Raw genomic sequence first — 21553 nt, 5'->3', positions numbered from 1 at the left:
GACAAATTCTACAAGATCCTGAAAGCCATACTAAAGAATTGTGATTGTTGCAGGATTGTGGAGACAAGGAAAGTTTTTAATGTATGATAAAAATTATTCTTCTAACAGTGTTAGAACAGATTAGACACTAACATATATGAGTGATGAGGATCCATGTACGATTAATGGTCAAGGGCCCAAGGTGCATTATAATTAGCACTCTTCTTGGTATACAAACAAAACCCAAAATACTATTCATCAAAAAAAAATTCTTTTTTAGAAAGACCTACGTGACAGCAAATCCGATAATGCAGTAAAAACTATTTATTTGAGACAGCGAAAGACTAAGTGGGCTCTAAGTATTCAAGAAAAATACTTCTTAATGATCATTTACCTTTCTCCCATCCAATGGCCTGGGAGTGGGAAAAAAATTCTTCTGAAACTCAAAGTAGGTACTAACCAAATATTGATTTTACAGCTAACCATTTACCAAAGATAATAAAATTCTCTGCCAATCTTATCAGCGAATATACTTTTAAGAGTCATTGTCAAGCCAGTAAAAGCAAAACCATTCATAAAATATCCTAATTATTTTCCACAAGTGACTTTATAAATCTTGTGAATTTCAGGAAAGCAAATATAAGAACATACTGAGGAGCTTACTGACAGTCTAAACCTAACTGCCCTCCATCTTGCTAGCATAACAGAAAGAAATACTATTGAGACATATAGTCATTGTGTATCTTAGCTTTATACTAAGAAATAAAAATCTAAAATTGAAAATGTTATGGACCGAGAGTAAATGAAAAGAGATTCATTCAAATGTTACTTTAAACAGGTACAGAAGTAGAGAGGGTCAATAACCAATACATCACTTCCTGAACACTAGAAGTCTCACCCTTAGGGAGGCCTAAAAGGGCTAACTGGTCTGCCAATTAATATACCATTTATAGCAAGATATGGGATGGAAGAAAACTGCAAGAAGCCTTCATGAGTGTGCTGAATAGAATTCTAAACTCAGCTTCAGCCTTCTCTTTCTTCCTCTGTAGCTGCTTAAGTGAGAACAAATCTTGTTCTTTAATTTTAAAATTGCAGGATTTCAGATTCCAGAGATGGGACCATAACATTCATAAACATATGCCAAACAAAAGGTGACACTAATACAAACTAGTTACATAAATCAACTCCTATTCTAATCAAGGTACACTTGAAACCCATTTGGAACTCTAAACTCTCTGTTGAAAAAAAATCTAAAACTTTAATACACCAACATTTTAAAAGGAATTCATTCAAGAATTCACATCAGTTAATATCTCAGATAAGGAATCCTTTTTCTCTCTAGTAATATTCTGGATAATTAGAAAGAAGAGTTGGGAAAAAATTCAGTATTTTTTTGTATCCTTCCCTTTATCAGGGTGAAAGGCTGGGGGGAGAAAGGAACAAGAAGCTATGACTTACCTCATGCATATATGGATCTACAAGTATTTCAAAAGGTCCAATGGCCAAAGAGATATTTGATGCAGCTGTTGGAATGGTAAGCATGTAATGGAAGGTCTTCTTCCTCATATCATGGGTATACACTGTCTCCACCAAATCTCCATTAGAAACAGCCACCATTGCGGCATCTACTGTAAATTCTAATTTCCATGTACATAATTCAGAGTATGAATCAACACATGGGAACCAAAATCTAGAAAAAATATCAACAGCATAAAAAAATAGTGGAAGTATATTCCCCCCCATAAGTGATTCTAACATTTATAGAATAGGTGCAAAACGGTCTTCAGCTATTTGCCTACTGCTTTTTACTGTGTAACTTGAAAGAATCTGATTAAAGACAGAAAATTTTCGCCAAATATTATTTGGCAATATCAAGAAAATATATCATATGATACTGCCAGTTCAAACGCTTAAAAAAGAGATAAGGAGTTCTTAGCTTTGAATCTTTAAATTAAAAATTATTTTCACTTGCATATTCACAATAGTTTTTATGTAGTATTCATTTCTGGAAACTAAAAAAGCTTATAATAAAGTCTAAAAAAACACAATATTCAGAATCTGAATAAGTTAGAAAATTGTTTTTGCAGAACATGATGCACTGTATTAATTCAAATGGTGTTAATAAAGCCAGCCATTAAATTTCTATACCACCTTCTATCAAGGTCAGGTTTTACTGTCAGGGTCTGTACCTAATATTGCAACACAAAGAAGTATAAGACATCATCCTTGGCTTGAAGGAGTTAATAATCTGAGGATTACTAAAAATCTGAAGAGACTATACATACTATAATATTTCAATAACATACAGTGAGCTATTGAACTCTGGGAAGGAACTAAAAGTATACGTAACAATGAAGGTAAATCTCACTACCATTGTGTTGAAAAAAACCCAGATATAAGAGCATAATGCAGAACTTCCATCTATATAAAGTTCAAAAACAGATAATTAAGCTGTGGTATTTTAGAAATAAAAACAATGGTTAACCTTGGGCAGGAGGACATCAGGTGAGCAAGTAATAAATGGAAATAGGTAGGAGGGACGATTCTACAACGCTAGTAATGTTCTTTTTCTTGATGTGAGATTACATAGGTTTGTTCACTTGTGAAATTCACTGAACTTTTTTTTACTTACAATTTGTATAATTTTCTGTATGCTATTTTACGTCAGTATAAAGTTAAAAAATAAAAAATTGAAGTGATTTTAGAAGCCTCGTTTTTGAGAGGCAAAGAGAAAACGTAAGACAGGACTAAAAATGAATGACTAGTGGAACAAGATTCAGAAGACGTAAATTTGAGGATCAAGCTCACACTTCTCATTTTACACGAAACACATGTATTGCACATACACAGAAAAAAATGCAACTGGAAAATGAAATTAACTGAAATATATAAAAATAATCTACCTTGTGGAATTTTGATACCCACAAGAGAAAACATGAGCACCTCTCTCTGCCATACTTCCCTCAACACTGGGTACCACAAAATGAAGACCTCCTTTTGGCTGATCCAAAGAAAAATTGATGTGTATCTTTAGGACCTTTAATTCTGCAACAAATAAATATATATATATATATATATACATTGATACATAAATACATAATTAAGTAACAGTGGTCTATATAATAAGGGCAAAGACTTACACTAAACATAAAATGGGAATCAAAGCTCAATTTTAAATGAAAAAACTACACTACTTACCCTCGTTTAGGCTCTCACCTTCTCTCCACCTATACTAACTCAACAGCCTGACTCCATTGATGTCCTTCTTTCCACTCAATTCCACTCACTGCTAGCTGTATTCTCCCAAAATATGGCTCAGGTCATGCCAGAACCCCCTCCCAACATTTCTGACAATGTTATACTGCCTCAAGAAAACAGTTCAAAACTAGATTCGGTGCAAAACTTGAAAAATAAAAACTTAAAAAGCCTCCCAGACTTTAGTTGACTTCAGGGAATAGGAGTAAAGGATGAGTGGGAAAAGCTACCTGAGGATTTACATAATGCATTATTTATTATGTTACCTTTGATTTCTACATAACAAATACATGTTGCTTTCATAAGATTAAAAGGGGTTTCTTAAAATTTCCCTTAAAACCCTACACCCATATGGACTATCTCCAATCCCTGAACATGAAATTATAGCCTTCTATGACTGTCCCCTAAATTGGGCAACTCCCCTTAAGAAAAATGCCCCTCCACAAACACACCAACTATTAAAAAAAAAAAAAAAAAAAAAGCAAAACAAAAAGTTTTTTTACTTCCTTATCTTGGTTATAGGCTAAATAAAGGTAGGTAAGTTATATATAGTAATTATAATGGCTGTGATTTTATACAAGAGAAAATGAAGGTTTAGAAATAATAAGACAGAGTGTGCTCAAAAGTGCAGAACACAGAACCCTATGTTCTAGCACTGATTCGACTACTAATTAGTGACCTTCAATAGGTCACTTACTGTCTGGACTTCAGATTACTCTTCTGTAAAAGGAAGGAACTGAACCAGGTGATTTTTTAGGATTCTTCCTGCTATGACATGTTGTAACTCTAAACCACTTTGACACTGCATGGGTTCTCAACTCTTGGCAAACTGTCCCAACCATCCAATTTTTTAAAATAATTTCCACTTTAAAAACAACAGTGAATGGCTTGTTTTGTCACAGCCCTTAATTGCTACTTTCCTCCAGTGATCCTTAAGAAAAAAAAAAGAGCTTCCAACTTCTGTATATTTCAACTTATTAATCTACAATTATGACATCATTAATTTTCTTAGACGTTTTCAGTCACTGAGCCTAACATAATTCTACTGTCCAGTCAATATATTTTTGGTATTTTACCATCAACGTGTTTCCATAACTCTGATGGAACCTTAATGCAAAGTTCTCCATTTCCTGCATCGGGATCCACAGCACTAACTGCGGCTGCATAAGCATTGGAAAAATAATTTAGATTTCTCCTGGAAGAGACAAAAAAAGAGCCTCTTTTACTAATAAGCCAAACATCTCACCAACTATTTTCTTAAATATTTGATAGCATTTGTTAAGTATTGTATCATTTTATGTAACCTATGAGAATATTTTTTAGCCAAGTAACTATTACTCAACCCATCATGACAAAACCTATTAAATAATAAATATGTCATATTTAATCTACTTGCCAATGCTATGGTATTATTATGATTATCATAGCCTTCATTAATTTTGGAAGGCCAAAGCCAAAGCCACTATACCTTCCTGAGAGAAGTGAAAAGAATATATGTAGAATTATTATTAATTAATAATTAATGAATAAATAAATATTCTTGATCATGCTGGCAAAAATTTCAATGGATTCACAAGCTCTACGATCTGACAGAAATGAAGAAATTAAGATGTTTTAAACAGGTTAGGATGAGTATCAAGTCCTCAAAATATAATACTTACCATCACTCACCAGTGCCTGACAATATAAGCTTAAAGAAGGAGGGAAACTTTGGCTGCTTCACTGTTTTATCTCCTATATGCCAGGGGGCTACTCTATCAATATTTGTTCAATAGTTACTTGGCTTTATTTCTCATTAAATGAAAACAACATAGAGAAGTCTTATGGAAATATTAAAACACTGTTCCCATCCAATTTTCCAATTTTATTTCACTAAAAACAATATATGTATGTGTGTAATTCACTAAATAAACACACACAACACACACACATAAATACACACCCATAGAGATCTCCTTCCATTTACAATGGATTTATGTCCTAATAAACTCATCATAAACTGAAAATATTCTAAGTTGAAATACATTGAATACACCTAACCTAACAAAATATCAAAGCTTCGCCTAGCTTACCACAAATGTGTTCAGTACACTTTCATTAACCTACCACTGGGCCAAATCATCTAACACAAAGCCTATCTTTTAATGAAGTGCTGAACATCTCGGGTAATTTATTGAGTACTATATTGAAAGTGACAAACAGAGCGGCTGTATGGATGAAGAATGGTTCTAAGTATATAGATTGCTTAGCCTTGTGATCTCATGGCTGGCTGGGAGCTATGGCTCACCGCACAGCAACACACAGGTACCACATACTGCTAACACAGGAAAGTAATCAAAATTCAAAGTATGGTTTCTACTAACTGCGTATCACCACCTCTGCACTATCATAAAGCTGAAAAATCTTTAAGTCAAACCGTCCTAAGCTGGGGACCATCTATACACCTATTACATTTTCTCACTGAAATCAGTTAAAGGAATACGGACAAAATGGATAAAAGAAAAAAGACAAGGAAAGATGTAACAAGAAAATGAGATGAAAGACAACCCCATGAGCCATATTCTTGTTGTGCACCGTTAGGCTTATCATTTGGCCACTAGATGAATCCAGAAAGTAAAGTTAGTTACAGTTCACTAGCTTAATAAAATTTTAACTAGTTAAAAGGCAAGATTTATAGACTATACAGAGTGATTATAGGAAAAATTAAATGGGAAAAGCCATTAAAAAAATTAAAGTTATAAACTCTGAAACTGACAGAAACCATTCCTCTCCCATTTTCATCCTCTATTATCTAGGAAGGATGTACTAACTAAAGCTTTTAACAATGACACAACATAACGTTTTGGAAGCACTTAATCAGACTTCTCAATAATTTTAACTATTCCAGGACACCTGGGTCGCTCCGTTGGTTAATCGTCTACCTTTCGCTCAGGTCATGATCCCAGGATCCTGGGATTGAGTCCTACATCAAGATCCTTGATCAGTGGGGAGCCTGCTTCTTCTTCTCCCTGCGGCTCCCCCACTTCTGCCCTTGCTTGATCTTCAAAAAAACAGTAATAATTTTAACTATTTCTTCCTGTCAGATAAATGTGTAATGTGTGAAATGTGTAAAATAAACGTAAAATATAAAATGAATGTAAAATGTGTAGAAACTATAGGATCATAATAAAATGAATAAATCTGTGTTCTAACATACCATCTGTTTTGTTAAAATATCATACAGCAAAAACAACTCTTTTTCCTTTGGTATATAATTCTGTAAGTTCTTACACATGTGTAACCACTACCAAAATCAGGATATAGAAGAGGTCCAGCATCCCAAAGAGTACCTTGCGCTATGCCTTGTGTCAGATAAATGGAGTCATAAAGAAAGCAACCTTGTGAGGCTGGCTTGTCTCAATCAGTATGTCTTTGAAATTCACCTCAAGCATTACATGTATCAGTAAGTTTTTTTCTTCCTATACTGAACAGTACTTCACAGTATAGACTGGACCACTGATTATTGTTCATTCATTCAGCCACTGAAGAACATGTGGGTTGTTTCTAGCTTTTGGCTATCACAAATAGAACTGCTATGAACAACTGTATATTGTTTTTCATGTGATTTTAATTTTCATTTTTGTAGTACAAATACACAAGAGCGGGACTGCTGAGTCAGATGGTAAAATATGTTTAGCTTTGTAAGAATATGCCAAACTGTTTTCCAGAATGGCTATACCGTTCCATATTCCCACCATCAATATATAAAAGTGGCAGCTGCTTCACATTCCTGCCAGCACTTAGTTAACATACCATCTAATTTTAAAGACTACTTTGTATATCAGAGATCGCAATTTCTTTTCAATAGAATTTCAGAAACATGACATATGAAAGACAGTGGAAGAAACCTGTAATCTCCCCCCAGTTATCTATGAAATTAAAAAATAAAAAACAATCATTACATTAAAAGCCATATTTAAACATTACATATTAGACCACTCAGTTTTTTTTATGGGAAATTATTCTCACTTAATCTCCTCATTTCCTGAGAAAAGGTATAGTGGTCCAAATAAAATGGTGAGTCATTTTAAGTGGAATCTATTGGAAAGTTACTTAGGAGGAACAATCTTCTCATGGTTTGGATTTCAGTGTTTCCTTTCATAATATGAATCAAATATGTTTCTTTTCATAATAACCTCACTAAAGCCAAAAATCACAAGGCAGGATTCTAATAAGTGTTTTCAATTTTCAGAATAATAGTGACTGCAAAATATTAATATGTCCTTGCCCTGTAACCACGATCATCCCCGAGCTCCAGCTCCCAATCCTCATCCCCTCACGGACACAAAGCTTAAAGAAACAAGCAATGTTGTAGGAGATACTGAAAACTAGGAAACCAGATTAATCAAAAGAATTTTCTCCAAGAACCTATTATAAACATTTATATTAAAATAATCTGGTAATTTTTTGTCAATAACAATATAACAATATACTTCTTTAAACTATAAGTGCAGATTTAATAAAACTTAAGATTCAGTTATTTGTAAACTTCTTCTCTATTTAAAAAAAAAAACCTCATGGAAGTGCAATATGTATCAGAAAAGCACATATACTCTAAATATACAGCTAAATAAATTTTCTCATAACAAAAGTAGCCAGAATACAGAGCAAGAACAGAACAAAACCAAAGTAGCCATTTGTCAAAGGCTAATGTATTTCAAACTATAGAATAATGAACACAGTTAAGGTCAAAATGACTCTACAGCTATGTATCTACCATTTAATCCAAATAGGAAGGACTATATCTAGTTTCAGGGCTACCACATTTAAGAAAAAACAATGACAAATCAGAGTATATTCAAAGGGTGAGAATGGTAATAAATTTGGAAAGAGTTTTAGATGAGGAAGGGTTGAAAGTATTTGGATCATTTAGACTAGAAAGGGGAAAACAATATTTAATTAGGATAAAACAATATTTAAATGGATAATTTTGTGACTATCAGAACAAAACAAACTGTAGTTTGATATAATAAAGAATCTTCTAGCATTCAAAAATAATGAAAGGGGTGCTTTAAAATATAGTGAGCTCTCCAGAACTAGAAGTGTTCAAGCAGAAGGTGAAACAGTACAGGAAAAATTCCTGTTGATGTTTTGACTAAGTCAACTTTAATTTACTCCAACCACCATAACTTAATCCCAATTAATACTAGTAAAACAACTGGCCGTAAGGCATCCTGGCTGAGTTAAAATATAAAACTATCTTAATATAAAACTTACTTAACCATAATCAGTAAGGGAATCACCTATTTCTACTATGTATTAGTAAAATAACATTTAAAACCTTTAGGAAGTAGAAGCCTGTATTAAATAAAGGACCCATAAAATCTTTTTTTTAAAAGTAGCAAAAAATAAAATTAAATAGCAATTTAAAAAAATCAACTCCAATTACTCTAAAAATAATCATTCTAATCACTCAACAGCTACTTCATTTATCTCTCAAGATTAGTCATTTCTACTATCATTCCTGAGTGAAAATGAACATAGGAGACAGGAATTAAACTGATGCTTGGAACTCTGGAAGACTGAAGCTTTTCAAGCAAAATAAAAAAGATCTTCTCAAAGTCCTAAAGCCTACCTAGGGAAGGAAAAGAAACAAAGTAAAAAGATGTCAGCCACTGTAGGCTATCCACAGAAACAGCTTCTCTGGCAAAATCTACATTTATTTCATTCTAAGAAAAAAGAATATAGCAAGGAAAAAAAAAAAAAAAAGAGAACCAAAAAGCCATAACTCCTATAGGACAAACTATAATTTATCAACAATATATAAGATTCAAATATAAAATATACTTAGAAAAATTGCTGCAATTATTTTACTGGCAGACAATAAGCACCCCCCACCCCGCCCCAAAAAAGAGTGAGAGAGAGACTAAGTGAGCAAGGGCCCTAGCCATATAACATAACAAACAGGGTTTTTAATTGCATCTGGTCATTTAACAACTCAGCTAACACTTAGTTGGGTAAAACAGGCAAAAGTATAGACACAGAAATGTCTTTTAGTCTGTTATCTAAATGTTTCCCTTCCTTACATTCTCCCTGCAGTAAAAAGATACTGAATCTCAACCAAGGTAAGCACACACTTTCCACTAAAAATAAAAGGGCCTGGCGCCTTAACTTTAAAACAAATAAGAAGAAATGTGACGAAGTAGTAGTTTGATATAATAACTTTGACTGTTAGGGCATTCTTGTTTGAAATACATTTAAACACATTCTGGTAGTAAAGATCAAATGTTATCACAGAATCTAATTTTCAATTTAAAAACTGCTATACTTAATTTCTGTTTCAGCTTCAGTGTAAATTTTATTGGTTTATGAAAGAAAGTTACTTTAGAAACAAAGGTAACGAAGTATCCAGGGAGCACAGTAAGGACCTTAACTCCCGGCCTTTCCCAAAGTTCTATAAAAGTAATATAATCCAGAAGAGAGATTTTCCACATCTAACTTCTAAGGAAAGCAGAATTTCCTCTGAATACCTGGCATGCTTCTATCTTGTGGCTTATCAATCACATAAACAACAGAATTTCCCTCTTCGGTATGGCAGCCAGAAGTACCAAACCCAAGTCTAGTTCTCCCACAGTAACTGTGCAGTAGCTGTTGTTAGCGGGTGCCCACTACCTGATTGCTTTTCACTGTTCATACTACTTTCATTAGCTTCTTTTTAAAACTGGCGTCTAAGAAAATTCTACAACCAATTTCAAACCCTTTTTAAAATGAGTCAGAGAATAAAAACCAGGAAAAAATAACTAATGTCCTCTCTCTTAAAAAATAAACGAGATTCTAGCGCTTGGAAGAAAAGCAGGGGTAGGGAGAAAGTATTTGCTAAGTGACCATGCCTAACTGAGCTCTGGTTCTAGCTGAAAAGATTCAAGTGTATTTTTGAAAAGATTTCCCTTTATAACCTCCTTTCCTTTCCTTATAATGCTGTAAGTGATAAAGCATCTTCCCTACCACTAGAGAAAAATTTTAGGGGATATGATCACCTCAAAACAAACATGGCAAAAGTAAAGCTTGCTTCCTCAACAGCTGTGGAGTCCACTGTTCCTGTCATTGGACTGGCACTGATTATATTCTCTGAGACCTGAGCAACAGGTAAGGCAGATGTGCAAGCATTGTTCTGTGACTGGCGGATGGAGAGGCTTCTTACCCTGTCTTGAAATGCAGAGTTCTAGTACCAAATGAGTAGTTATTCTGGGCTCTAGGAAGGCAATGGCTTCCCTACCTGCTTTTTTGCAGGTGCCTTTTCCTTTCAATAGTGGTGTATATTTACTATCCCAAAGGCAAGTCATTTCTACCCACCCCCCACCCCCGCCCCGCGCCCCCAGGGGGAAAGGGGATGCAAATGAGCAAGTGTTTTTATAGGAGTTCTACAAGTGTGGCTGAAAAAGTAATGTAATTTCAACAACTACTCATCTCTGTGAAATGGGAAGTTAAAGAAGCAATTCAGAGATTCCCTGAATTTTTCCAACAGCATTTCCTTTTCTCTTCCCTGAGTTGTAAAGATTCTGAACCAATGATAATTGGAACCAAAAATACATCTAAAGCCTCTTTTCTCAAACCTTCTAATCACCTGGCACACTAGTTAAAACGCAAATTGTAGAACTATATCCCCAGTTTCTGATTCAGTAGATCTAAGCCAATGCATGGGAATCTGCATTTCTTTTTTTTTTCTTTCAAGATTTTATTTAAGTTCTAGTCAGCTAACATATAGCGTAGTATTCGTTTTAGGATTAGAATTTAGTGATTCATCACTTGCATGTAACACCCAGTGCTCATCACAGTAAGTGCCCTCCTGAATACCTATCACCCATCTACTCCATCCCCTTTCCACCTCCCCTCCAGGAACCCTGTCTGTTCCCTATTGTTAAAGAGTCTTGGATGGTTTGCCTTCCTTTCTGTTATTATCATATTTTTTTCCTAACAAGTTTCCAGTTGATGATGATGCTGCTTGTCTGGAAATCATATTTAGAGAATTGCTGCTTTAAGGCAATGTTGAACATCTAGAGGAATTAAAATATCATCCTGACTTAAAAAAAGTTATAATGAAGTTTTGGCACCTAACCCCAAAACAGAGACTCATGATACAATCCAACACTATCTAAACTTTGAAAAAACATGTGCCCTCAAATGTAGTTGACAGTACTTAACACAAATGTTACGGGGCACCATGAAGTAAAATACTAAGTGCCTTAAAAATCATAAATAATGCTAATTGCCTAAGGAAATAATTCAAAGGAAAATAAACTGATCTGGGACAAAATATTCACTCAACATTACTTAGGAACTCAAAAGCTGGAAATTATACAAAAGCTGAACAGCTGGAAAATATGCGAACTATAGAATACTGAGTAAATGGAATAATAACCTGACCATAAAAATGATAGAAAGTGAAGTCTATCATATTTGGAAAAGTGGAGACAAAGCACTTAATTGTAAAAAGTAGGACACAAAACTCATCACAACGTGTTTACTGATAAAAAACAGAAGTAACCTCAGTAGATGCAGTATTTATGTAAAGTGAAGCAAAGAGGCATTTAAAACAGTATTTTTATATGATAGTCTGAAACTGTCTAAAGTAAAGTGGTCTCTGGTCCAGGGATTATAGTAAACACCTAATCTACTAAGATCACATTTAATATTTATGAAGTAATTTTTAAAAACCATTAAAAGTAGGAAAATGGTTAAAATTTATTTCGAATTCTCAGATAATACTTCTTTAAAACCAGTCTGAAGAAAGGAAACTTAGTATTACTATGTTGGGCAGAGCTAGTAAAATTTCGGCAGAGCGGTAAAAGAAAAATTGTAATTAGGAAAAATATTGCGATTTGAAGTCTAATAATCAGCTAAGAAAAATCTATCCAAAAAATTAATCCAATAATATCGGGAAAATAAAGCTGTTAGAAATATTAACTTTAAATTTATACAACTTACTGTTTTGATTCATTGTGACAGACTTCCAAGGTTGGGTCATTATAAATAAAAGCAGCTTCTAAATCATTTATCCTTACTCGGTATATTCTACACTGTTTGCTGTTCAATTTGATTCTGTTCAAGTTTGCAACTGTGGGAAATATAGTCAGTTCCACAAATCCCTGCAAAGATAAAGAATAATAACTTCATTATAATTAAGAATGGTAGGTTTTAGAACATATTTTTTAATCTCTACTACTTACACTTACTTATACTTTTATTTCTACTATGTATACTACACTTCAGAGACAGAATCTCAAATAGCTACATACAAACAAAAGCTCTCCAAGTATCTTCATTTCAAACATTACTGTCCTAATGAATGAACAGGTGTGAATTATACTTTATCTTCTTTGTGATTCACTATCAGTGAAAATTAGACATTCTGCTAATAGAAAAGTAAAATGACTCACTACTGTCAAATTCAAGAATTTCCATACAGACTGGAACTCAAACAGGGAAGAAAGAAAAAAGAGCAGAAAGAGAATCAAAACCAGATTGGTGAGTGAAAGAACATGGCCCTCCAAAATGGAAACCAAATGGGAAAGATGGGCCATTGGAACATGGCATCTGGTCCACTGACTTTACTAGCTCGAGTAAAAAAACTGATGTACTCAAATGCCAATTATGGGAGGGCATGAAACAGTAGCCTTTAAGGGGCTGCAGGGTGAATAGGGAAACTGGAGAAGCTACAATGGGAAAAGCTAAGATGAAATAAGGCAGCAACATAGAGGACTAAAGCAGAACAAGTGTGATGGCTGCTATTTAGTGAGCGCTACTATATGCCAGACACTACACGAATATGTTCTCTCCAATCCCACTAACAACCTAACAACCGAAAAAAGTATTACTTTATACTTTTCACAGATAAATTAACAAAGTTAAGAAAGTCATATAGCTAGTAAGTGGAGTATTCACATTCAAACCAGATCTAAATGATTCCAATGGATTCCTACAATGCTAGGTTTCTCGTACAAGGTTTTAAATAATACACAAGAAAAAATTTTTTATAACATTCAGCATAACTGCTCAAATATCTAGAGATTCTGCAGCCCCAATCCCTCTACTTCCCAAATATGAAGAGAGCCGTACATTCTTAAATTATACTATCTATGCAGATCTATGTGGTAGCAAATGAGAACAGAAAGAAGCCAAAATACTGCTGATGAAAGCTGTGTTCAAAGCTGTAAACTACTGGGGTGCCTGGGTGGCTCGATCATTAAGCATCTGCCTTAGGCTCAGGTCCTGATCCCAGGGCCCTGGGATTGAGCCCCGCACTGGGCTCCCTGCTCAGTGGGAAGCCTGCTTCTCCCTCTCCCACTCCCCCTGCTTGTGGTCCCTCTCCTGCTGTCTCTTTTTCTCCCTGTCCAATAAATAAGTGAAATCTTAAAAAAATAATAATTATAAAATAAAGGTATAAACTACTAGCTCAATTAGCCTATCAGCAATCCAATGACCAATCTATATGAACAAACTTGGATCAGCTCAAAGACAGAGAGCAGAATCAAGACAACAGCAAAAGTGAGCTATAATAGAAAAGATTATGGAAAGTGCTTTAAGTCAGTAGTCAGCTACATGGCTGGGACTAAGAACAGGATTTGGCTTTCTAGACTAAGGTTAGCAGTGACAGAACAGTGAATGGAGTGTATTTCATGAAGATAGGGAAAGCCCAGTCTCCATGTATCATCAGGTCTCTGACACCACCTAGAGCCCTAACCTATATTTGCTTACAACATTCAGATCCTTTAATTTCTACATGCCTCCATTCCCTATCATCTCTGACCACTGGCATTACTGCAAGCCCCCAGTCACCCAAGCTCTCACTTGGTCTCATCTCCTTCCTGCTCCTTGTTCCCTCCCAAACACTTCACAGTTGATCATACTCCTATCCTGTTCTAAATCTCTCTTTTGCTATTCAACTTTCTCAAATACTTGTTCTATACCTTCTGGCTTTAGATAAAATGTCTCTTGAAATCCCTCTGACAAGAAGTTACTTATTCTTTCATTCACTATAAATTATGGGAGGGGAAAACAGGAGACCTCCTAGTTTCAAATGCTACTCTAGACCGCTCATAGGATTTTATATAGCATATGCTATAAGAGCAAGGGCAGGATAATGTCACCTTTAAATGTTATGCTTTCTGGAGGTAAACTGCCTGCATTCAAATCCAAGCTCTACCACTTAATGAGTGTATGATCTTGGGTTAGTCTAGCTCTGTCTTTTCCTCATCTGTAAAATAGGTGACCTGACGACTCAGCAATTTAATACATGGAAAGCCCTTAAAATCATAGTGGACATCCAATAAATACTTAAGACACGTCTTTATCATTCTTTTCTCCTTCTTTTCCCGTACATTCATGCCATATATGTCCACTACCCTCTATTCCTCTTTATTCAAATCTCCCAAATTCCTCAACATTTATCAAAGGCTCATACTCCCCCTTTTTAACCTCTGCCATCACTCTAAGTGATATGAATGTAGATATATTCGATCCATGCAGTAACAGCTTCAAAGTTCCTTGACCTTAATTCCTACAATCTTCACTTCAGCATCGAGACCACACTCCAAAAGATGTATCATTACTGCTGGTAATTACTCCCATGCTGACACTTCAAACTTGAGTGCCCACCATGCTTATTCTTCTGCCCCTCCTGTTATGTCCCTCCCTAGTCTTCCTGGTCAACCACATGAAGTCCTCCAATTCCTTGACCTCCTCCAGTTTCTTACACAATCCTTCTTCTCCATTTATTCAAGATCCTTTATTTCAACCACTCTTCTGCCATCTACCAATTCTCTTGCCCTCCTGCTGCATGTAGCCATCTTTACTGTTCAAGAGTGATCCTTCCACTGGTCACTGGAGGCCATACCCTACAGCAGCCTTTAAAATTCCACTCTATTATAATCACCCTCTCCTATAATTACAATGCCTCCTCCCTGTAGAATTTTTTCTGTGCCTACAAACATGTACAAGTCTCATATATCATTCCTTAAAATCTTGAGATCTATCACACTCAAATGAACTAATTTTTGCTCTATTCTTGGAGGTATTATATCTTGATTCTGAAACAATTCCTGGAGTCCCAAAACCTTACCAGTCTACTAGTCATACTGGAAGTCTTTGGAGGTCAAGTACTAATGGGGGTAACAGCCCAAGGCTATTTCAGAGTAGGACTCATGCTTATTTCCCCAGTCTCAGAACACACAGTATATATTTTAGTAACTGACAAATCCCCATATTTGTTCTCTAACCAGCACAGTGAGGACTACTATAGAAGGGCCAGACAGTAAGTCAAAGCAAATAAACATCCCTTGGGGAACTGCAGAGATTCATGCCATCAGATACTTGAAAGATGCCTACTACATCTTCACTTAACTCTATTATTCAGCCAATACAAAAGTTGAGTAGGTTTTGGAGAATGACAATGAATTATCACAAACCTGCCAATTACAACCACAGTTTCAGATATAGTATTTTTGCTGCAGCAAATCATCATAGCTCTTGGTAACTAGTATCGAAACTAATTATCAAGCAAACGCTTCCCTCACCCCGCCAATTCTTACCAGGAAAAAAAAAAATCAGACACAGGTTTTCTTCAAAACAGCAGAACCCCTTCACTGTCATCTAATAACTAAAAGCTATTATCAATTCTCCTGCTCAATCAAAACATAGTCCAAAAGTCCCTTGATTCCAAGATAGGCTATAAAGAATTACACTAGAATATTATAATGACAGAATTATGCTAACTAGACGTGGTGAGACGAGAAAAGCAAGTTCTCCAAATGCTTTAAGAAAAAAATACATGGATGGCAGAGGATGCAGGTTAAAAAGCATCAAAGTTCAGGGGCCTATCACATTAATAAAGCTTCTAAGGTTCCAGGATTGAGGCATATGAAAAGATATGTTGCTTCATTCCTTTCAAAGAAAAGATAAGTTGCTTCATTTCATACTGCTCACCAAGGTGGGGAGGGGGAAGAGGAAAGGACACAAAACTTGGTAAGCTTCTTTGAATTCCGGAGGCAATATCTAGATCTGGGCGAACTGCTTACTAGGCAACCTATTAAGTTACCAGTTTTGAGAGGGGTCTAGACCAAGAAAAGGTTCTGCAGCAGGTCCAGGCGTCGTTCAAGTCACCTTGACACTTGGGCCTTACAAGTCAGTAGATTAGATGGCACTAGGAATGTCCATGACAGAGAGAGGTGCTCTACAGACGCTGGTTTTTCCCAATAGAATGACAGTGCAAATTCCTGAGCTTTGAGAGGAAGGCCACAAAGTCTTCTGTCGCTAACCATACTCAAACCAACCACTGGTTTGCTACTAGACCCTTCAATAGAAACTCAACACTTGACCATAGGACTTCCAAAGACTGTTACCTGAAATGACCATAATGATAGGAGAGTAAAATAAAGCTCTGAAAAATAAAACTGGGCAAGTGCAGCAGTTTTCACTTTTAAATAGAGACAACAGATCTGAGCCAGGGCCAAGCAGATTCATAAAGGAGAGGCAACACGTGAGCAGGTGCTCAGAATCCAGTAAGACGTCCTCCCACTGCTCCTCTACCTACACCCACCATGTCACTGAGAGCTCCCTCTGCTCAGCTAACAGCACAAAGCACAAGCCTGAATTAGGAGTAAGCATGCAGAATGCTACCACCAGCTGGAAGTGGAGGGAACTGCCATTAGAATGCCACTGAAGTGTGGCCCTAAAAGACAGTGGAAGAAGTTCTACAGCCAGCAGAACCTTGGGAAATTTATCTGACCATAGCCACATTGTAGAAGCAGAGATGTCCTGAAGTATACAACTACACGGATCCATGGGCAATTGCTAACGGGCTGGTTAGGACTTTGGTAAGAACAAAATTAAAAGACTGAAAACAGGAAGAGGGCAGGAGAAGTGTATGGATGGATTTCTCAGAACAGGTACAATGTGAAAATATCCATGTTGTTATCACATAAATGACCATCAGAGGGCACCCACAGCAGAAAGAACCTCCCCAAAACCAATGGGCAAGATGAGGTAGATACAGCAGACTCTTTCCCTAGTCACCCTACCCAATGCACAAGGAGGTCATAGTGGCAGAACAGATGCTCTACATGAGCCCTATGGCATGGTCTTCCCTCCATCAGGGATGTGCTGACTACCACCACTGCTGAGGGCCCACTGCCACTAGCACAGGCTCATACTAAGCATCCAGTATGGTACTGGAAGGACCAGTCAGTCACTTGGTAGGAGAATGACTATAAGACAGTGCACATCAAAAACATATCTGTCTTTATAAGAGCAGAGATATTCTAGATTTCCCCCCCAACCACAACATACTTATATAATACCATACATATCATTGTAATATCTCACACATGCCTCTAAGTATACAGGGAAGTGTGGTGATGGGATCTTACACACAAAATTTACTCGTTTCATCGTGTGCCCTATAATCCAGAAATGCCGGCGTGATCAGCTACTGAAGGCTCAGATACTGCATCAATTGAGAGACCTCCAACAGGATGCTGTTTGAACTATTGGACAATATACAAGGTCAGCTTTCCATGGCCAAACTAGATCTGCAAACCAAGGGTAAAAGCTGCAGTGACTCTTCTCACTATTATATTAAAAAACAAAACAAAACAAAAAAACACGGAAGGAATCTTTGCTGTCTTTGTAACCCTGGGTTCGGCGTATTTGGCCTCTCACTATTATATTAAAAAACAAAACAAAACAAAAAAACACTGAAGGAATCTTTGCTGTCTTTGTAACCCTGGGTTCAGCGTATTTGGCCAGGAGAAACATGCATCCACCAGGGCACATAGTCCTGGTTCCATTACATGGGAAGCTGAGACTGTCCCTTGACCACTTTGGGTTCCTCATGCCACTAAACCATCAGGCAGAGCAAGAGGCCACTATACTGATAGAGTAACTAATCCCAATTATCAAACAAAGAATAGGTTCTGTAACACAGTAAGGACAACAATTCTGTCTGCAGTCCAGGAGGATTCATGGAACGCCTCTTATGGCTCACCTGGCCAACAGTCCTCATCAACGGAAAAGTGCAACAACTCAATAAAGACAGGACAGGCAAGGATGCAGATCCTACAGGAATGAAGATCTAGGCAGACCAACAGAAATATCAGCAGAAGAAAAAGGGAAAACGGAACAGGCAGGAGAATGAGAAAGCTGTACTTATCAACTTTGGCCTTGACACCAGCTAAAGAGAGCAGGGGCTGTAGCAATTAAGTTTCACAGTCTCTTAAGTACTTTTCTTTCCACTGTTTTGGATGAAAGATACTGGCGGGAGCTAATACTTCAGTGGGAGTAGAGCTGGACGGCCATATCCTCACATGAATTCATGAGAATGAGAGATTGGCAAACTCCCTCAAGGGTCAGGCAGTAAATGGGCTTTGTGGGCCACAGAGCCTCTGTCATAGGTATTCAGCTCTGCCAGCGCAGCTCCAAAGCACTGCGGACAATATATAAGTAAGTGGATGTGACCGCACTGCGACAAAACTTGTTACAAATATAGGTGGTCAGCTATTGCCAACCTCTGCAATAATGGGTAAGACTTCATTAAGTTCCCTGTGTTGGGAATGCTAGCTTTTCATCTCAAAAAGACAAAAACAAAAACCAAAACAAAAAAAACAAGAATGTTTTTGGGGGCAAATGGGTAGACTATTCTACATAGTCTCCTTCTGCCCCTCCGAATCCACTCTCCATTCTATACCCCAGGATTTACATTAACTGGCCACTAGCTCTTTAGCTTCTAGTTGGGGTGGTCCAATGGGAAGCATGAGGAGAAAACTGGAGAAGAGAAGTGAGCTCGTTACAGCTAAACTTCGGGTTCCCTGCCACCCAACTGAAGGAGGCAGTAGCTTTTGCCACCAAAGGCGACACATCCTACATGGTGACTCTTTCCCACAGCTACTACAGTCTATTATACCGTAGTACCCTCTTCCTTTGCTTTTTCAGGTTTAGAAGTGTTAACTGTTCCTTGTTGCTAACCCAGCGTGCCTCACCATCTCTCGGTTTCTCTTAACCCTGTTTGTTCTAACTAGTCCTTTTACAACCTTCCCTCAATGAACCTGTATGAATATGCTGCTTATTTCCTTATAGGACTCTAATCCATTCACCACCCAACCAATTTTTCTAGTGGGAAACCCCAATTCTTTCACGGCTCCTTCCTAACATTTTTAGTACGAATCACCTGCAATTCCTTCCCATCTGTTATTTTGGCAAAAAAACAAAGCTCACTAAGATTTTGTCTCTTTAATACAGGTCCCCCCAAATTAAGCACTTGGGCAGTCAGACTGTCCCAGACTGGATTACATATGCAGATGCAGAGAAGGTGGAAAGAGGGAACAGACAGTAAGGAGCTGCAGAAGACTCTTAGATCATCCTGGATTTAAAAATGGTTCCATCACTTGGTAACTTTATGCCCTGAAGAAAGCTACATAATCTCCAGCCTTTCAGCCACTTTAATTTTTAAAATTATGATTAAAATAGTGTCTACTTCATGGGGTTATTGTGATTGAGATCACTCACATAAAACCTTAGTAAAGTCTCATACATAGAATGTACTCAATGAACATTCACTGCAATTCAGTCAATCATGTCAATTCTATTTCTACACCACTTTCACTATTGTTATTTTATTCAGGGCTGCATCATTTCTCCCCAAGATTATTACAGTAACATCTTAATTAAACTTCCTAATTCTCCTATCTTCCCTGCCCAACTAACACAACACAACACAACACACCTAAGTATCCTTCCATGAAATACAAGGTAAATCTAGCTGATCCCTGAACAACACAGATTTGAACTGCACAGGCCCACGTATATGTGGATTTTTTTCCTAATACAGGGCGGTACTGTAAATGTATTTTCTCTTCCTTATGATTTTCTTAATAACACATTATTTCCCTACCTTACTTTATTACAATAACACAGTATATAATAAACACACTAAATACACGTTAATCAACTGTTCATGTTACTGGTAATACCTCTGGTCAACAGTAGGCTATTAGCAGTAAGATTTGGGGAAGTCAAAGTTATACCCATATTTTTGATCGTGCAGGAAGTCGGAACCCCTAGCCCCTACATTATTCAAGGGTCAGCTGTAATCCTATGCAAGGAATATTGACAGAGAAATTCCCTAAATAAGGAGATGGAACTTAGTGAACCTTTAAGGATTCTAAGATTCCTATAATAGGTTACTTTTTAATTTAACTATACAGCTCATCTTGAGTAAACTTATGCATACAGCAGTAACAGTTCCAGAAGGAAGTTCATGCTATCACCCACCCCCTGCAAAAACCAAAACAAATGAAAACAAAAAACAAAAAAACAAAGCTCACTAAGATTTTGTCTCTTCAATATAGGTCCCCCCAAATTAAGCACTTGGGTAGCCAAAAACTGTCCCAGACTGAATTATATATGCAATCTATAAATATCAAAGGAAAGGAGCAAGGTCTGAGAGATTTCAAACACCCTAACACCATACCTAACCCTTCAAAAAGCAATGCTCCTAAACCAGGTCAGCCAAGTATCAGAAAACAAAACCGGCCTCTTAGCAGCCAAGTTAAGTCTGTGAGAGCGCTAACCTTAATTTTTCTCACAGAAGAAATTTCACTATGGGCTTATTCTTGTGTCATGCAAAATTCTAAAATGCTTGGTAATAGAGACTTTCACATTCCACAACAGATTAAACAGAATAAAATGTTAATACAGAAACAAAAAGAGAGAGAAAGAAGGGAGATTTGAGGCAGTTGGAACAGCAGCAAGACTACGCACCTTGGAGTCACACAGATCTGAATTCTGAATATTACCTAGTCTTGAAGCATAGTCATCTGGAAGGGAACATTTCTAAATATTGTAAAAGATGTTTGAATTTGTTACTGCTTATAATTGTTGAGAATATACTTACCACAACAGATTTTCTCTGGAAGTTTATATTGTTGATGCAGACCACCTGATGGGTTGTATATTAAAAAGAAAAAATTACTATTATTAAATAAAAATATAATTCTACGGAAGAATAAACAGGAAGTTCTAAGCAGCTCACAATCCTACTAATTAAGGTAACTGCACGTTTTAAATTTAGCAACAGCCACGAAAATAGATTTCTTCGTATAAAAATAGGAAGCTAGGTATTTTAAGAAAAACACTTATCGACCTACAAGGGACATTAAATCTGTTGAACAACACTGCCATTCAAAACCATACATACTGTCCACATAGGGTCCTACAAACGGCATTTCCACCACCGTGAGTGGGCTCTCGTTTCCCACTAGATTTCCCAGGGTCACCAAGGCAGCGTCAC

General features: G+C 36.6%; 1 protein-coding gene across 3 annotated transcripts in view; it reads right to left on the bottom strand.

Moving 5' to 3' along the window:
- TAF2 (TATA-box binding protein associated factor 2) overlaps positions 1–21553 on the bottom strand; it is a 92252-nt gene that overhangs the window by 70284 nt on the left and 415 nt on the right. For 2 of the 3 annotated variants that reach the window (XM_044245039.1, XM_044245040.1), the window contains exons 2-6: positions 21158–21212; positions 12199–12359; positions 4311–4429; positions 2883–3024; positions 1438–1669 (exon numbers count right to left, since the gene is read on the bottom strand). In XM_044245039.1, the coding sequence (XP_044100974.1) occupies positions 1438–1669; positions 2883–3024; positions 4311–4429; positions 12199–12359; positions 21158–21212 (709 nt within the window). Of the gene's footprint in view, positions 1–1437; positions 1670–2882; positions 3025–4310; positions 4430–12198; positions 12360–21157; positions 21213–21553 lie in introns of those variants that run through there. The other variant, XM_044245041.1, reaches the window with a different exon arrangement.

This window comes from Neovison vison, chromosome 4 (assembly GCF_020171115.1).
Source record: "Neovison vison isolate M4711 chromosome 4, ASM_NN_V1, whole genome shotgun sequence".
Lineage (NCBI taxonomy): Eukaryota > Metazoa > Chordata > Mammalia > Carnivora > Mustelidae > Neogale > Neogale vison.
The sequence above is the reverse complement of the archived record's forward strand: the minus strand, read 5'-3'. Positions and strand labels throughout refer to the sequence as shown.